At 41.5% G+C, this 19,769-nt stretch overlaps 1 protein-coding gene across 9 annotated transcripts in view; it reads left to right on the top strand.

The window, feature by feature from the left end:
- Window positions 1–19,769, top strand: part of PTPRM (protein tyrosine phosphatase receptor type M) — a 1,907,823-nt gene that overhangs the window by 1,560,285 nt on the left and 327,769 nt on the right. For 5 of the 9 annotated variants that reach the window (XM_029591025.1, XM_029591022.1, XM_029591017.1 and 2 more), the window contains 2 exons: window positions 3,538–3,549; window positions 4,442–4,629. In XM_029591025.1, the coding sequence (XP_029446885.1) occupies window positions 3,538–3,549; window positions 4,442–4,629 (200 nt within the window). The remainder of the gene's footprint in view (window positions 1–3,537; window positions 3,550–4,441; window positions 4,630–19,769) is intronic. The other 4 variants (XM_029591024.1, XM_029591019.1, XM_029591018.1 and 1 more) reach the window with 1 other exon arrangement.

Raw genomic sequence — 19,769 nt, 5'->3', positions numbered from 1 at the left:
CACATGACAAGATACCGTAAGGGCAACCTTCAAAGGGATTTGCATGGGTAGAAAGCATTGCACCCGAGAAAATCGCCTGTCTAAAAATTGCCTTGTGTGAGGGTAAAATTACGTGCATGGTTCTTTGAGGAGTGGGCTTTTAATGAGTGCGGTGGGGCTTCCCAGGGGCGGGCATAGGCCTGGGGAAAATAAAAAAAAACTACATGCATAGTTTGGGATTTTTCAAAACTATGCATGGAGTTTTGGTCAGGAAATGCATCCGCAGGAAAAACAGATGCAAATCTCCTCAGGTACTTTTCCCTGGAGCAATTGTAAAAGTAAATGCATGCACATATGTTTCCTTTGAAAACTGGTGCAAACACTACTTCCAGACTTTGCAGTAACACAGTTTGAAAATTACCCCCATTATAAATGCTCTTAATTGATAACCTTCAATAGTACAAACTAATTTAAAGCAAGAAGATATATCTCCTATACCGATCTTATAAATATTTGAAGTTATCAGGATAGGACCAATATAATCCATAAAAAGCTCAAACTAAAAAGCCCCCCCCCCCCCCCTTGGTAAAACCTCCCTAATAACTACCTCGGATCCAGTCCTATAGTAAATAAAGCAACATATATATAATAAGATCTGTAAAATAAGTGAAAGCTGAATGAAATCTCGCAGACTTAACTTTACAGAGACCCCCAAAACTCAGGGTTCTAACAGCCCTCAGAAAGCTGCATGCGTCCGTAAACATTATGCAGGCAAGAAGAATGCTAATCTCAGCCAATGTCCCTTTGAAATCTGTGTAAATGACAGTCTGAGATTTTTTAAAGATTTTATATTTTGTGTGTGCCTTGCTTTCATGCAGTGTTTTCTCTGGTAGATATTTCATCCTTAGCCTAAAAAAAAAAAATGGCATTATTCTGTGGAATAAAACTTTGAAATGTAATAGTAGGATAATAATAACTTTATGAATCCAGTGTTTTATTTTGTCACTGTTTTGCCATTATCTGGCAATAATGTTGTTGAAATGGTTTGCTGGGCATCTTTGATGATAAGCAGTCATTTCAACAAATGGTTTGCCTGGTATGAGTGTTCACTGACCAGTACCCTATCATGTTTATGTTTCTGAGAGCGAAGTATAAACTACTGGGGGCATTTTATTTTCATAATAATCCATCATCACAATCTGTGCTATTGTATTTCAACAGTCCCAGTTATTGCTTCATTCTAAAATAAATATTTAAATGGGTAGTATTCCTTTATGAGAGTGGCTGCATTCAGTTAGATTTCATCAACAAAATATTTTTTTCATTTTTAATTTTTAATTGAGAGAATGGAAAATCCTCAGCTACTTGTGAATGCCATTTTACAATTGTTTTCAAATGTGAAAAAGTGTATGACTAGCTTTTATTGCACATACTACCTGTGCCATATTACCTACCAGAAGTTAGCATGGCTTTGATTAATCATTGTTTCTGCTGTTATGTGCTCAGTGTGTGCCAAAGGGGCTACAGCATACCTACCATTTACAAAATGTTAGAGCAGAGAGACCTGAACCATGCACACACTGGCATTTTATAAGCTGAGTTTTAAATGCTTAATAATTAGAATTAGTCTATTTTTTAGAAAGTAGTAGGTCACAACCTAGTTTAGAACAATGTGAACTTCTTACCTTATTGAGAGTGGTTCCTTCCAAGCCCTTTAACATCCTTTGCAAACAAATTGACCCAAAATGTTGGCACAAATTAGTTGGATCAAATAAGATACAGTTTTTGAACCAGTATATTGATTCAATCAATTAATATTTCTCCTTTAACTAAGGGCCTGATTTAATAAGATTTTTTCCCCATAGACACAGAATAGAAGAAATGGCTTAATGACTCAGGCCCTAAGACAGCAATATTGAAAATTATGATAATTTTAAAACTGCATAAAATGCTTAAATTTGTTAGTTGAATATATTTTGCTCCATACAGGACAGATGCACCTATATTAGACCCAAGCCTGTTGTGAGTGATTGACTTTTTCCATTTGTAGACTAAGTATGTGAAGCCTCAAGGTCTTTTCACATAAACACAGGCTAGGAGAATAGCTTTAGTGAATCAAGTCCTAAATTATTTTGCTGTCTGCTACCATTATTAATTAGTAGGGCAAAGCAAAGGCTTTCTTTCCTGAAGTAAATCTCTAGGTAGAGTGCAAATTAACTAAAACCAAGATTTTATAGTGCTCATTTAAAAGGATCGAAAACTGGTCCAGTGTAGGACATTATAATAGGTCAAAGATAGAAGATAAAACTATCCAGTCAGGCTACAGCTCAGTTAGTCAGATGAGTGCTGCAGCCTGCTGGAATCTGCAGAAAGGATGAACTGCCACCATATTTAGAGATGTGTGAATCTCTTTAGAAGAGGTTCACCACCCAACTTGTTCAACCTACAAAACAAAATCTGCTCATTTGGCAAATTATAAGAAAATCCACTTTGGATATGAAAGAAATATGGCCTGGGTTAGTGAAAATCCAGAGTGGAACCTCTTCAGATCTGCATGAGATTTTCTCTAGATCTGTTTGAAAAACAAAAATTCCAAACATTTCCCCAGCAAATCTAGGGAAAGTCCAAAACGTCTTTCAAACCAGGCTGAAATCTGCCTGCTCAGCTTCCACGTTTGAGTTCTTTACACATCCTTAGCTGTGGGTAAAATTGTGCTGTTCTGCTTTTCCTGGCAGTGATGTCCTGCACAGAACTGAAGGCTCTGCAGTTCGCTGTCAGAACAAACAAAAAAAGAAACAGCTTTTCAGATAAACTAAATCATGCTAATGGGATGAAAATAGAGAACACCTGTCTGTCATTTGTATCTCCACCTTCTTGTATGCACATATTTTCCCCTTTATTAGTTATGGACAATGTACATAACCACTGCAAAAAAAAAAAAAAAACTGCTTTGTTAGCAAAAAAAATATTCCCTTCTATTGTATGTATACTGTGTATTATCTAATTATGAGATAAGTTCCTCTCATCCAGCAATAAAGATTAGTTAGGGCATTTCTCGCTAAGGGACAGGAGAGGGAGGGAATGTTAGAGGGTTCACCCCTAAAGAGAATTACACTTACTCACTTAATTAAAACTTAATGACTTCCTTTCACTTAAGACATTTTTCATCCTATCTGGAATAGTAGTCATTTTTTTTAATTTTTTTTTTTACAGTACAGCAATCTAACTTATTTAGCAGCTCCCCATTCTTCAAGCAGTTATTTTGATCTTTATTTTCTTTGTGAGAAAGGAATCCCTAATTATGTTTAGTTCATTTTTTTTTTCTAAACAGCACCTCAAACAGGGTTCATCTAACAAAAGCAAAGGGAACACTGGTCCTTCAATCTTGCCCAGTTTCACAGTCACTCACTAACTAGGGACCAAGCTGCAAACCCTAAAGAACAGAAAACAAAAGAATTCCTGTAGTTATCAAACAGTACTGTTGCTTATGCCCTGTCTCCTTTTTCTCCTCCTCTTCTTTTCTTTTTTGTTTCCTCCTGATATGTATCTTCTTAAAAGTTCCAATAAATGGTAAGTTCCCCATTTGCCCCCCTCCCCCGAGGGGGAGAAAGGGGTAAGGGAGGGGGAGGTGGAGGGAGCTTGTGTGATTCCCACAACACCTGACCCACACAGCTGGTTTTGTTGTGTGTTGGCTTGCATGGCCGTTGCCATATAACATTTCATGCCTAGTGTGACAGCCCATGAGGTGTTGTGAAGCTCTGGGTAGTGTAGCATGCTGAACTGTCAGTCAACTCATTAACCCCCGAGTGGATGATTTCCCCCTTCCCCCTCCCCCCCCCCCCCTTGCATATGTTCTCCTGTATTTTGTTTCAAAATGTCATATTTATATCTTCATTCCAACCCTAGCTGTAAAATCCATTTGTGTGCACCTATTTTTTTTTTCCTTTAATCATTTGTATAATATTCACTGCATACCCTAAGAATCATCTGCCTCCAGAGAAGTAGAGCAAGTCCTATTGTGGTGTTGGTGGCGCTTGATGATGTGCTAAAAAAAAATGTTCTTGTACAAAATGGGATTGAAAAAATAAAGAAGCATAAAGCAGTGGTGTGCCCACCAAACAGTATATTTTATATAGTTTACATTAGCAAAGCTTTTTTTTTTTTAATGTAAAGCAAGAAATAGTTCTGACTGCTGTGCCACATACTCATTGTAGCAACTTTGGTTCTAAGTCATTCAGATGTGTCATGCACTCAACAAACAGTAAAAAAATTGCACAATATTGGGTTTCTTTGCTTCCATAGCACCCTAAATAGTTTTTTATTAGCCCATTATTTCGGCAATGCATTCTGAAGATTGCTAGAAACCATCCTTTTTTTTTTTTAAGATTCCGAAGTATTCGGTTTGCTGGTTGTGAGCTAGAGTGTGAAACCTGTCGCATACCGCATGATATTCTTTTCCTAGACGAGAGCCACACGATGGCCAGCGACACAAGCAGCTTGGTCCAGTCACACACGTACAAGAAGCGGGATCCAGTAGATGTGCCCTACCAGACAGGTCAGCTCCACCCCGCCATCCGTGTGGCAGACTTGCTGCAGCACATCACGCAGATGAAGTGTGCTGAAGGCTACGGGTTCAAGGAGGAATATGAAGTGAGTACAAGGTCCCAGGCCTATAATTGCCAACATTGCATGCTGTCACTTTTCCACAGTTTTACTGCCACTGGTGAATAAAGGTGTGTGTGTGTGTGGAACGACTCCATCACCAGCCACATGTCCAGCTCCTGCTGCAGGGCATAAAAGTGATGCATTCTGAAAAGAAATTCGGGAAACATCTTCGTTGCAATTTCCCTAATTTTAAGATAGATTCTTATGATTTTACAGGCAATTAGCCACAGTTTATGTAACACATTTACATGAGGCAAAATGAAAAATTCAGGTTAAGGTAGTGCTATTTCAGTGGTCTTATATGGGCATGAGACAGCTGACGTTGCTGTTAAGCAAAATGACTGTTCATGCCAGCTGGAGAAAAAACACCTGCCGCTGTTGCCATCCTGAGCCAGAAACACCTGGTTTTTAAAAGAAAACTCTGCAAGTGATGCCTTGGGGCAGCAGCAATTCACCACAAAACAAAGAACTGCTGCTGTGTCAGGAAAGGGCACCTAGATTTAATGGAAGCAATGTTACTGTTGGGGCCAGTCTGATGGCTTGGTGGCAGGCAGGAAGATTTAGGATCAGCTTCTTCTGTTTTGACCAGCTGAGGACAGGGATTTATTTATTTATGAGCATTTGATATCCCTCCTTTCCCAAGTTAGTCACAAGGCTCATACATAAAAATAAAGAACATACAGCACATGGCGATGAATAAATTACAGCCGGGTTACATAAAGGTAAAACATTTAGCAGGACTAGCGGAATATCCGTGCTGCGCTACGGTGGAGTAGTTGATAGAAACATGTGAGTTAATTTTACACAAGTTGCAAAGTAATTGTTTTGAGTGAGTGAGGGCTTTGGAATTTCTATCTACAGAGGTAATGTACGATGTACTATTGCATGGTTGGCACATCATATCCTGCATTACGGACTGCTATTCATATCCCATTCTGACATGCCCCTGGCGGGGTGTTGCATTAGATGGTGGTCTGGAACAAACCATCGAATGTAGGACAGTGAGAAGTGGTTAGTTTTTCCAAGGACATGATAGAGAATGACGGAGCCAAGTTTCAGCCTTTTAGGTACTCGGCAAGTGGGAGAATTAGTGATGAGTGAGTCAGTGAGGGCTTTGACGTTTATATATATGCCGATATAACCCAAGATATAAGGTAGAATTTAAGAAGGTATCTTGAGTGTGAATGACATCTCTAGGTAGATAAGACAAGGGTCCATTTGGCTCATTTTATAGCAGAAGAATTAAAAAGTAATGCAGAAGTGGTCGTGCTAAGCACATGCTGCTACACAGATAACAAAAATACTGGTGTGCATGCAAGCTTAATGCGAGTTCCCACAAAAAGAAGATGGTTCACTGACTCGCACACGCCAACTCTCTCTCACACACACACACACACACACTGACTCGCACACATGCTCAGTGCCACACAAACACAAAATGACTCACACATGAGCTCACGCTCACACAAACAAGTAAAAGGAGTTCCTTTCACATCCCCTTTTAATTCCCAATCATTCACCCCTTTCTCTCTCCTCTTTCGCATCCTCTTTTGAACTCCCATCTCACCTCCACTCCTCTTTCCTCTCACTCATTCCCCTTGCTTCCCCTCATTGCTGCCTTTCCTTCCCTTCCCTTACATATCCATCTGTTTGTTACTCGCCCCTTCTCTCACCTTCACTTCCTTCCCTCTCATACTTTTCTTCCCACTCACCCCATTCTCTTCCCCTCACATCTGACTCATTGTAACCCCCTCCCTCTGTCACTCTTCTTTCCTTCCCCTCACCTCATCTCCCATTGTCTTCCATCCTGCTGATTACTCAAACTCTCTCTTACCATTAAATCTGGGCCCAGCTGCATGCGTGGTCTTCTCTTCTTGCTGACGGGGTGTGGGAACCCTGCCGATACAGTCATCATCAGTCACAGTCACTCTCTGCTGGCTGGGTGGGAATTTTGTAGCGGCAGCACCGGCTTTTCATTCAACACTCGTTGCTGCATTGAAACTTGCCTGGGCCGCATTTTGAGCAAAAAGGAAAGGCCGCCATGAAGCTGTTTGCTGGCTGTGGGAGCCGGGGACACTTTCTGCCGGCACCGCCGTATACGTTTGCACCATGCCCGGCCCCTGACTTAATTGTAGAACCGCACAATTTCTACAGTTAGGTAGGGGCCGGGCATGGTGCAAAAGTGTAAAGTGGCACAGGCAGAAAGTGTCACCCAACTCCTGCAGCGCACAAACACCTCCATGGTGCTTGGAGTTTGGCAGTTGTAAAATTAGGCAGGGCAGGGGCCGGGCATAGCTCAAAACTGTAAGTCGGTACCAGCAGAAAGTGTCTCAGGCTCCCACAGCCCGCAAACACCCAAGTGGTGGCCTTTCCCTCTAGTCAACAAATGAGGCATGATTGGAGAGTTAGAGTGGAGACAGACCTCTCAGTAGCGCGGTACGGCTCTAGTGTTAGACTGGCTCACCATCTTCCCTGCTTTTTTGGTTGCGGCCCATACCTTTATTCCTCAACAGAGATGGCAAGTTGACAGCCAAAGAATATGGGAAGACGTTGAGCCTGCCCTGCGCTAATAGTCACACCACCGCAGGGTTGGTTCAGCAGCAACATGTATCTGATTGAGTTTAACATGTCAAGCCAGCTTACCTGGTGCCAGGCCAGCCACCGGCACAAGAGAAGTGAGAGAATCATTGACCCGTCATCGATTGTTGCTGCGCAGCTATTCTCTGGCTGCTGTAGGGCTCACCAGTCACCACTACTACAGCAAGGGAACACAATCACGCCCGTATTTCAAGCAGGAGCAGGGGAGACCATGTTACCAACTGGAAAGGCTTACAGGGGGAAGCCCGATTCCCCCTGATAGGGCAAGCCCCTCCTGCTGCGTAAGAAGTGCTGATGCTGAAATGGAGGACGTATGAGAGCGCCATTGCCACTGTGAGAGGAGCTGCTAATGGTATAGTACAAAGTATGTGAGGAGCGGCTGCTGCTGAAACAGGCCGGGAGAAGACACTGCGGGAAATGAGATGAGTTGAGGCAGAGGGGTTTTTTGCTACTGGAGGCAGGATGTTTTTTCTCTGCTTGCTGCTCCCCCCCCCCCGGACAACTGCTGCCCTAGGCACAGGCCTAGTGTGCCTAGTGACAAATCCAGGCCTGATCATTGCCTGGATAGGATAACCTTAAATCAAGAGACATAGGCAAAGAACCCATGGTATTCCTGAACCATTCCATTCAGTCTTTCAAAGTAACCTCAGGAAATTCCCCAGCCATGTCACTTGGCAAATAAAATTGCACATCATCAGCATAGACTCTACAAATTAAAGACAAGACAGATAATTCCAAGACTAGTGGCTGAAAAAATATATTAAAAAAAACTTCCATTAAGGCAGACCCCTGAGGGACTCCCCAATTATTAGAATACCACCAAGAACAATCAGTTTTAATACAGACCTGCTGAGATCTATCATGTAAAAAAAAAAAAAAGGAATAGAACCATTTCAGTACTGATCCTCTCATCCTAATATCAATAATTTAGCATGTGAAATATATCAAATTCAGATTTAATATCAAACTGGACTAAAATACCACTCTTCTTATATTCTAAATTACATTGAATATCATCTAACAGGGATGCTAACAATGTCTCCATACCTCTCCCTTTCCGAAATCCAAATGATCATTATGCAAGATATCATATGTATATAAAAAAAATCATCCATTTATCCTAACGCACATTTTTCTAAAATTTTTGGAATGGTACATAAATTAGAGATTGGGTGGTAATTAGTCAAAGTATCTGAAGAGCTAGATGAGTCTTTCATCACTGGCCTAATAATGGATCTTTTCAAGATATCTGGAACAGATCCAGATTGCAAAGAAAGATTAATGACTGTAAAAATACATTTTCAAACAATGGAAGTCTATTCTTAATTAATAAAAATTGGCAGGGATCAAGATGAACATTTGAGATCTTTAATCTAGTGGGAAGTCAGGATCCTCCGTATTGGATTGGAGGCTGATGGCATGAACTTTGGGAAGGGCTTCTTCATGATGATTGAAGTCTCCTAGTACAAGGAATTCATGGGCCAAGCTAGCAAGGCCACATAAGAGCTCTCTAGACTTGCTATGTCTTTGGCAAACATGTTATCTAGATTAAAGATCTCAAATGTTCATCTTGATCCCTGCCAATTTTTATTAATTAAGAATAGACTTCCATTGTTTGAAAATGTATTTTTACAGTCATTAATCTTTCTTTGCAATCTGGATCTGTTATAAATCGAACATTGACCAGGCTGAGATAGCAGGAAGATGCAGCATGTTGGTGGCAACCTGCATTGAAGGGCTTCAGGGTGACAGGCAGAAGGCATCTGGTATAATATGGTTTTGGTGAGTGTGGTTTCCTCCTCTCCCAGATCACCTCAGCAAGTATTGAAGCATAATGTGGAACAGTTTGAATGAAGAGGGAGAGCAGTGAGGAAAGTTTGTAAGGGTATTGTTACAAAGCTCTGTGCTACGTTCAGAGTACACTACCCAAGGGATGGTACAGCATGGCAGAACAAGACAAGGGCCAGTCTTCTGCCTAGCCAGCCCCCTCCCCCACAAGTTGGACCTTTGGGTTCTGGGGTCCAGTAGGATTCCAGTACGGTGGCAGTACATGAGTCAGAGGGAGGTGAAACAGAAGTTTGCTGCACCTGGTGGCATCCTCAATGGTTTGAGAGTATGCAGCAGAGGAGGAAACCTCAGGTCCAGGACTCATACCCTATGGTACCTGCAGCAGCAGCATTCAGAGCACTCCCATCCCATCCTCATCGGCACAGTCCATGGCTAACAGCATACAGGAACCATGGACTGCATCTCTTAGCCCTAGATTTATCAAAATGCTATAACAACGCATGGATAACGCCCGTGGTAAGAAAAAGGGGCGTGTTTATGGTAATTTTACAATTACTGCACTGCGCACTACCATAGCACTTCGCATAGGTAGTATTGCAGGGTGCAGTAAAGTTTTCGCACCCTGGATACTTCTATTTCACAGCTCGTGAAGTGCCCAGACAGACAGACAGTGAAGGCCTCCCCAGAGGCTCTCTTTCTCTCTCTCTCAGCCCCGAAATGCAATCTGCAATCTATAATGCAAATTGCATTATGGCTGTTTCGGGCATATCGCACAGATTAACGCCAGGAAAAAAGGTGTAGTTATTTCCGGCAATAAAATCATGTGATGGCAGGTGTTATGCTAGCGCATGGCGCAATTTGCCCCTCATTTTAATTAATCCTGCGCAAACCCCTCCCCAATCCCACCCCTTCAAAAAAATTTGCATTTGCACTGTGCGGTAACACGATTATCGCATGAATTAATGCCATAATGCATTTTGATGAATGACCCTATTAGTCAGAGAATTGTCACTGCAGTGGCCTGCCTAAGTAGGGAAGAGATTAAAGATGAACTCTAGGGGTAAGTACATGTGTACCTATGTTCTAATTGATTGTTGGTGTTTGTTTTATCATACTGTTGTTTGTAAATTGATTGTGAACTTGCAAATGTTTTATGTTGTATATTATTCATGATCAATTGTAATTGTAATCCATCTTGAGCTATTTGGGATGGTGGAATAGAAATCAAAAGTAATAAATAAATGGAAGAAAAACCCTGGATAGCTGCAAATGAAGGTGCAAGGTGTCATTGGACCAGTTGGAGCAGATTCTGATTGAATAACCAGTAAGAGGAGGAAGAACATCAAATACTCTACAATGTCCATAAAGTTCCAAGAATGTTTTTATTGTATGTAAGCAGGAAGAAAAGTTCAAATTGTAAGCATCAAGCCAATAGTTTAATATCAGCAAATCAACGGTCTCCCGACCCAGGCCGTGTTTCGAAAAGATTGCATCGGGAGGGAGCTCATAAATTGTAAGGAACTCAGGTCAAAATAAAGGTTGTAGTCAGAGAGTATTAAATCCCTAAAAAAGCCCAAGAGGGTCAAGATAATCAATAAATTTATAGATAACTACTTGGTTCAGAAATCTTTGTAAAGCAATTGCAAAAAAGGACTGTACAGGTCAGGATTCGCAAGTTAAATAAAAGAGGAGACATTGACAAAAGCTTGCACACAAAAAATTTGAACTTTTCTTCCTGCTTACATACAATAAAACCATTCTTGGAACTTTATGGACAATGTAGAGGATCTGATGTCCTTCCTCCTCTTATTGGTGATTCATCTCTGATGGTTGGACTATGACCAATTATTATTATTATTTTGCAGATTCTTATTGAAACAGAGTCCCAAAATACCAATGGGAAGCTGATGTACTCACATTCTCCATCCCCCCCTCCACCCCCCAAAAAAAAAATACTGCTGCTTCAGACTAGACTTGAACTCCCATCCTCAGCCTTAAGCAGAAATCTGTCAGTAAAATGGATTCAGAGTTCGTCTGGCCATGCTAGAAAACATTGATTTGTAAGTCATAGAACAGAAATGTAATGCAAAAAATGCTGTTCATTAACAAAGAGTTAGTTTAAACCACAGCTGGATGAACATTTGGACCAATAGGTCACATTGCGGGGTCAGTCTTGGGGGGTGGGGGGCGGGTAACACCACTTTGGTCCAGGCTGAGGAGCGCAGTGATGGCATTACTTCCAGCCTAAGGATGCTACTTCTGGATAGACATGAAATGCTCTCAGCTGCCGCAGGCCATAAGTTTGCCCACTTCTCCTTTATGAACACACTACAAACAGCCCATTACATTTTACTCAAGTTGTGGGTCGCACAGTCAGTGTCAGCAGTGGCAGTTCGTCATACATTCATACCGTACAAGCACTGCAGGAGAAGCGCTACAGTGCAAAAGCCATATGACAGTCTTTGATTTTCACTCCGGAATAAAATGAAGTAAAACTAAGGGACATTCTTATCAGCTCACTCTGGCCCTGATTGACTTAAGCGTTTCTCTCCCCCCCCCCCCCCCCCCCAATAGACATGGAATGGGAAGAAAGACTTCATAAATCAGGTCCTATATCAAGTAACTTTTATTTTTATTATTGATTTTTTTTTTCAGATCTGTATTACAATCTTATAATCCAAACCCAATTTTAAATCGGTGCTTTAAAGTTGTCTTTCTGGGATAGATTCAGAATAGATTTCTTGCGGGGGCGGGGAAGGTTGCTGCCTGTTACATCAACCTTTTGCTTTCTGTCCTTTTTCATCCACTTCAGAGAGCATCAGTGCCATAAAGATCAAAAGCAAGCTCTTATAATCCATTCCTTTCTTTGTACAATGAAAAATAACTTAGCCAGCTTCTCTCATGCCACTTGCATTGTGAAATATGTTGTCATGATGAGCTCTAAATGGATTTTTTTTCTTCCCTTTACCAAGATAAAAGTGTCAGAAAGTTGGTACTGACTTTGAAGGGACTCATTAGTGGCGAGTTGTCAGAAAAGGCAGCAGTCGAAATGAAAAGTTAAAAATAAAATATGCCAGGAGGGGGAAAAGGAGTGTTCAGTGCAGAGAAAACATTTTTTAAAGCAATTATGATTGCTAGAATGCACCGTTACAGGAAACAAATTTGACCCAGCAGAGTGGCAGTTATTCACAGTAAAGCGTAAGTACTCTGGAGATAAAGCACCATACAGGCAGATGTTAGTGATGGGTTAGTAATAAACAGAAAGGAGAAATTAATAGGTTCCCAGCATCATAAAAAAAAGATCACATTGAGAAAAACTGAAAAAGTTGAAATAGCAGAGAAATTTTTCCCAAGTAGTAATATTCTTCAGTTGTTCTGTCATTTGCTAATTAAAAACCATTTTCTACTTTTTTTTGTTCTGTAGTTGACCTGCACTCATTTGACTTGCATGCTGTAATTTATTCAGAGAAGATAATTTGAAATTTGCTTTTGAACAGTGGCAACATGTAGCATAGACAGGTCACTTCATTCTGAAATCATTAGTGAAATGATAATCTAAATCCATTGTCACCTCTCCCCTTCGCTCCCCCCTTTTCTTTTTCAGCAATATGTGATTAGTCATAAACTGTACATGAATTGAAACGGCTCTGCTAATTGCTGTTAACAAAAGAGCCCATCTGCTTGTGGAAAATACTCTATCAAAACCGACAAATTAATACAGCTCCAAAATGTTTTGTGCTTGTGAACTGAATTTTTTTTTTCTATCTCAGTCTGATGAGCCACTAGCATCCTGCACTTCAGTATTATGCACTAGAAGAAGAATCAAAACAAAAGTCCAGACTATAGAGTAGAATCATAAAAATAGGGCTTCCAGGATCCACTGTACCCACTTTGTTCCAGACAATCATTTTTCTAAGCAGAGCCAAATTTTAGGGTGGATGAGTTGGGTGGTCACCTGGATGCTGTGTGATGGAAATCACCCTAAGCACCACCAGGATCACCCATCCTGCAAAGTGGCCACAGTGGATCCTATTCCACCACAACCGAAGAGAGACCCGGGGGGGGGGGGGGGGGAGTGCTTTTCACCCAGAGCGCCATTTGCCCTAGAGCCAGCCCTGTTTTAAGCCTTTGACAGTGAACTCCAATCCTCAATTGATTTTCAAGATAAACATTGCAGACAAGAATCATTAAATATCAAGTAATTAGAGAAACCTTTAGATTGTTCATCTGAACACTTGTTTTGGGAAGTATATTCTTTTTATAACCATTTAAGAAATAAAAAAAATTATTTAAAAGGACTTGTTTCCTAAGGACTGATATTTATTTATGGTTCTTAGCGATGAAAATACTGAATAAGAATTATGTTCAGCATCCGTGGGGTGTTATGATGGTCCATCCTAGTTCAGTCTAAAGGTTTCTGTAATTACTTGATATTTAATGATTTTTGTCTGCAACATTTTCCTTATTCATAATTTGTTTTGTTTGCACACTTTTTGTACTCTCTTCTTTTTTGATTTTCAAGATAGCCACATTGTACAAATTAGTTTCTTGGATTAAAAGTGTGCAGATATATCACATGAACATTCATTGTGAAAATTCTGAAAGCCAAATTTGTTCTCTGCACTCAGAAACTGCCAACACCTTCAGGAATCTCCAGGTTATCGACCATTATATACTTTTTACTGCTGTCGCATCCTACTACTGTCTATCACCACATTGTTTGAATCTGTTTCTTCTTACAATATGACTCTCCTCTTCTTTAGATACCCTTCTTACTCATCCTGTAAGGTGCCCCAAACCCCAGCCTTGGCTCACCCCCAGAATTGCTTCCTACATTCCTGTGTGCATTCTGCAGAGCATCTCTGGTTAAAGTCCCATGCAAACATTTCAAATTCTCACTGTCCTCCTTCCAGCCTGCTATTGCACTTGCCAAGCAAGACTTCTATATCCATTTGACAAACTCCCTTGCTGCCAAATTTCAGTGTCTTTTTTGCCAAATTCAATTCCACCTTCATTGCATCTATGACTTAATCTTGAGTTTTTAATCAGGTCATCTCTGCCTTGATGTTCCCTGTTTAATTCTTCTTCCCTTCATCTGGTCCCTGCCATCCTCTCCTTCTTTTCTGAAATCACAGTAGAGGAAACTGGCCATCTTCTTTCCTCCACCAAACTCTCTGTCACACCCTCAATTTATCACTTTCCACTGTCCCTGCTGACTTCAAACATGCTGTGATCAAACTACTCCTCAAAAAACCCTCTCTGAACTTCCATTCATGCGGTGAACAGAGAGGCTGCTGCTCATTTGTTCTTCCACTCAGATTTGCAAGTTTACCCTAAAGATTCTAAATGGCAATGTTTCTTTCTAAAGGCTCTAGTACTCGTTCGCTGCCTGCAATGTGGGGGGAAACAGCTATTAAAATTTCTAAATCCTTGGTGTGCACCCAGGCGGAGCGAGAGGCCTGCTCGGATGAGTCCGCCTCTGAGGCAGAATCAACAGCGATGCCCGAGATATCGCCTGACTGTGAAAGCTACATGCATTCGCTGCTTGAGAAGTTCATGGAATGCATCTCACAGAAACTAGATAAATGTCTGGGCATCATGGTTGACAAAGTTGCTGAGCTTGAGAAAACTGTGCAATAGACTGCCGGCCAGATTGACAATGCTGGAAGGCGTATCTCTGAGCACGAACTTTCTTCTACTTCTGCAAGCATGAAGCTAGATAAGAGGGAATGCTCGGTAACCTCAATTTCTGAAAAGTTGGATGATCTGAAGAACAGGCCAGATGCTGCAATATTCATGACATCGGCTTACCAGAGTGTGCAGAGGGCAGGGATTCATGTGCCTTTTTTTCAAAATGGCTGCCAGAACTGTTGCCAATTCCATGTAGTAACTGAGTACTGATGATTGATCGAGCACACCACACCCTAGCCTCGATTCATCCCCCGTGGCCATCTGAGGGAGTTTTTAGTTAAATTACTCTACTTCTAAGACAAGCAAAAGGTTCTATCAGCAGCCAGGGAGCTAAAGGATGTTCAATATCAAAGCACGCGGATAATGTTTTTCCCTGATATTTCAGCAGACGTGCAGCAGAAGCGGCAAGCATTTGCCCCTGTGAAAAGGGATTTCCAGAAACATGATATCAAATACATCATGCAGTACCCGGCTAAACTGCGGGTTAATGATCGGGGTAACACTTTAATTTTTAACACTGTGAAAGAGGCAGAAGCATGGCTGTGTCAATGAGCAGCAGAATAATGGCACCTCTGAGATTTGATGCATTATTTCATTTTCATTTCATAAAATTTATTGATCGCCTAACACAAAGTAGGCCTAGGTGATGAACAAACATACATAAATAGTAAAAACAATAATAAACATACACTTCAGACAAAACTTTTTGTTTCACAGAAACTGGAGAAAAGTACTACCAAATACCGGTATCTATGTCCCTAGATCAAGTTATTTATTCGTCAGTTGACATTAACGAGAACTCATAGCAATTAATCTACTCACATTATTCTCATTTTTCTAATAACCATGTTCTCCCATTCTTTTCTCTGATAACTGGGTGAGTTTCCTGTCTATGACCTGTGGGTAACCACGAATTGAGTTGAGGACTGGACGAGTTTCCTGTTTATGACCTATGGGTAACCACGAATTGAGTTGAGGACTGGGCGAGTTTCCTGTCTATGACCTGTGGGTAAACACGAATTGAGTTGAGGACTGTAATTTTTTTTTTTTTTGTTACCATGGAAGTTGGTCTCTTGAAATGGGTGTCATTGCTCTTATTGTATTCACTGGTAGATCCTTTTTTATGAATGCTCCTTTTTTGGGAATTTTTGGCCATGGACTGTTGGATCTTTCTTGAATGCAGCAATGCTCTTGTGAGTGAATCTCTAAACCAGCTGAGGTGCTCTCTGCATTGGTGGGGGTGCCTCTTTGCTGCAGAGCGTCAAATCATCAAACCCCGTCATCTTGGAGTTCAGAGGGTCTAGATCATTGGTCCAGTGCTTTATACTTCTTCTCTTCCAGAGATGGACCACGGTTCTCCAAATTCGAGATGTAGCACCCACCTTGGCCACCTCACCCGAATCAGACTTTGCTCTGTCTCTCTTGATGGTGGCTGTTAGAGCCCTAGTGCTTTTCTCCTTTCTTTACCTTTTTTCTTGTGGTCTCTTTTTTTCCTACTCTGTGCAGTTCCAGTTTTTATCCTCTACCAGTGTCTCTTTTGATGCAGATCTATAGTTGTGGCCACATGGAGATTATTCCTCTGGTACTTAAGGGTATTTTGAGGTTTGTTGGGTGGGTTTTTGTTCAGGTTTAGTGTTTGTGGGGTGGTGGGTGGGGGTCCCCCCTTTTGGGCCACAGTGGGGGATTGGACTTTAGGGCTCTTTTCCCTCCTGGGTTGATCTGTACTTTGGTGGACTTGTGGTTGGCGTTGCTGTGTTCTCCCCCTGGATCCCAAAGTTTTTCCCATCTCAGGGATTCTGGACCTAATATCTCTCATCAGCAGCCTGGCATATTTTGGTATGGTTGGATGGTTGGCTGGATTTTTTTACAGGTTGGGGGTGGGGCGCTTTGGGTTAGGTTTTTTGGGGAATTTAATCTGCCCATTCATGGTGTTACACATGTTGCTTTTTGCAGCTCTATTGTCTATTGTAGAGGGTTGATCCTTATGTTCTTTTCCTCTGATGTTGTACGGGAGTCCATTCCTATTGGTCCTTAGAGGGTTTTCTCCTATTCTGCCTTATCTCAGGACATGCTTGTTATCCAAATATTTCTGTTTGGTCCTTGTTTGTAATATAGGATAATGAATAAGTCACTTAATTGTATTTCTTTAAATGTTTGGGGAATTTCTTCGCCTGTCAAGCATAGGTCTTTCTCTGACCCTGAAGGTAGATTTTTAATGCTTGATTGTTCCCTTTATAATATGACTTTAACTGTGGTTAATGTTTATGACCCTAATACTGACCAGAGAGAATTCTACAAGAAGCTAACTGACCACATAGTACAATTTGGTTTTATGAATCTCTGTATTGGCGGGGACTGGAATGTATGCCCTGATCCTAATTTGGACAAAACTTCATTCTAAGGGAGATGGGGAGAGGCTTAGCGGGGATCTCCGACATCTCTGAAGTTCTTGAGTTGCCCGACGTCTGGCGCAAGCAGCATCTGGGTGAGAGGGATTACACTTTTTACTCCTTACGTCACAATATGTATAGTAGGCTTGATTATTTTTTTATGCTCTCCCACTTTCTTACTGAGGATTGTGGACAGTTCAGTTTTGACATGCACACTTTCAGATCATCATCCTGTTCAGTTTGTGATAGACATAATGCCCCCTGGTTCTCTTCCTTTCACTTGGAGGTTGAATACATCATTGCTGGGTGATAAACGATTCCCAAAGCTAATAGAGAATGCTCGGTTGAAGTTCAGTGGATTAAATACGGAATAGGAATATTCCTCTCTGTTGTAGCAGAAGGCCTTTAAGGCTTTTCTTTGGGGTAAAATTATTAGTTTTCTCAGTCTTGTCCAGAAGGGACACAGACTTGCAGCAGACAAGTTGAGGGAACGAATTCAGAATTTGGAGAAGCTGCATAAGCAATATGAATCTTCTATAAGATCTATCAGCGGTTGATGTCAGCTCACAAAGAGCTTAATGCACTGGAAATTGGGAAACTCATTAAGGCACTTAAGAATACCCGTCTTCAGTTTTATGAGTATGGAGATAAGGCCGGGACTTTGCTAGCTCGATTGGTCAAGTGAAGGACGTTCAAGTCGCATATCCTAGAACTAAAGACACGCCTATGGGATGTTGTACTTGTGATTCTACACAGATTGAAAGCCTCTTTGTCTTTTTCTTCTCTGAGCTATATGCAGCTCGCTTATCGGTCTTTGATAAGGTGATTGATGACTTTATGGATGGTTTAGACCTCCCTAAATTGTGGACCAAGCAGTTCCTCAATTTCTATGATGGAAGTCCAGCAGGCCATTCCGGGGGGTAAATGTCCGGGCCCAGATGGCTATCCGGTAGAGCTTTACAAAAAATTATTTGCTGATCTTGGTCCCTTTATGTTCTCATTGTTTCAAAACGTGGGGGAGGGAGACACTGCCAGTTGACAATGTGACTATTACTCTTATTCACAATCAGACCGATTCAGTAAAAGTCGCGGGAGAGCGCACAGGCCACTCTCCTGTGTGCATGATTCAGTATTTAAATGAGGGCCCATAGTAAAAAGAGGTGCTAGGGACACTAGCGCGTCCCTAGCGCCTCTTTTTTGACAGGAGCGGCGGCTGTCAGCGAGTTTGACAGCCGACGCTCAATGTTGCCGGCGTCTGTTCTCAAACCCGCTGACAGCCACGGGTTTGGAAACCAGACGCCGGCAAAATTGAGCATCCAGTTTTCGAGCCGTGGGCCAATTTTAAAATTTATTTTTTTTATTTTTAACTTTTGGGACCTCTGACTTAATATCGCCATGATATTAAGTCGGAGGGTGCACAGAAAAGCAGTTTTTACTGTGCACTTCCCGATGCCGGCAGAAATTAATGCCTATCTTTGGGTAGGCGCTAATTTCTGAAAGTAGAATGTGCGGCTTGGCCGCACATTTTACTTACTGAATCGCGCGGGAATAACTAATAGGGCCCATCAACATGCATTTGCATGTTGCGGGCACTATTAATTTCAGGGGGGTTGGACGCGTGTTTTTGATACGCTATTACCCCTTGCTGAATAAGGGGTAAAGCTAGTCCGTTGAAAACGCGCGTCCAACCCCCCCGAAACTAATAGCGCCCGCAACATGCAAATAAGGGGTAAAGCTAGGGGTAAAGCTAGCACGTCGAAAATGCGGGTTAACAGTGCGCTCTGCCAGAGTGCACTGTACTGTATCGGCCTGAATGCTGGGAAGGATGCAAGAGAATGCTGATCATATAGACCTATCTCCCTGCTTAATTCTGATTTAAAGATTTTGGCTAAGGTCCTACAACTATGATTGGAACCTTACTTACCGAACCTTGTGCACTCTGATCAAACAGAGTTCATTAAGGGGCAGGTCTGTCCAGCTAACACATGTCAGTTATTCAATATACTTCATTTGGTGAAATGGTCTGGTCAGCCTGCTGTGGTCTTATCTCTAGACGTTGAAAAAGCCTTTGACAGGCTACACTCAAGCTTTTTTTCCGCACCTTACATGATGTTCTGATGCCTGCTCGGTTCTTAAATTGGGTTCTGGCTATGAATGCACACCCTCACACTCGGCTATTAATTAATGGTTCCTTATCCCAATGGTTTGACATAGCTCGCGGTACACATCAGGGCTGTCCCTTATCTCTATTGCTATTTGACCTGGCCATTGAGCCCTTTAATAATTTTTATGAGTTTTTAATTGTTGGATGATGTTCTGTTCAGCAGCTGTTTTGTAACATTTTTAGTATAGCTTTACAATTATTTCTGTGTGGGGCTCTATAGCATCTTGGCTTATTCTGTTTTCCTAATAGGAAGTGTATTAGTGTTTAGGGCCTGGTTTAATATTTGTAACGTTGCCTTTTCATAGATAGGGTTGTTACTGTTTGAGTGTGTTCCATAATACAGGTGTAACTTTGTGTGGATTAGTTTATGTGCATTATTGCAGATCCTGGGACTGTTAGGTGCTATATTTCTCTTTCCATTTCTCCAGGTTTGCACTGCATGCAGAGTGGCTTTTTTGGTTTTCCATTCCAGTTTCTGTCTCCATATTTATAAT

The sequence above is a fragment of the Rhinatrema bivittatum genome, chromosome 2 (genome assembly GCF_901001135.1).
Source record: "Rhinatrema bivittatum chromosome 2, aRhiBiv1.1, whole genome shotgun sequence".
NCBI classification, from domain to species: domain Eukaryota; kingdom Metazoa; phylum Chordata; class Amphibia; order Gymnophiona; family Rhinatrematidae; genus Rhinatrema; species Rhinatrema bivittatum.
Note: the sequence above shows the minus strand (reverse complement) of the source record. Positions and strands in the feature narration are given on the sequence as shown.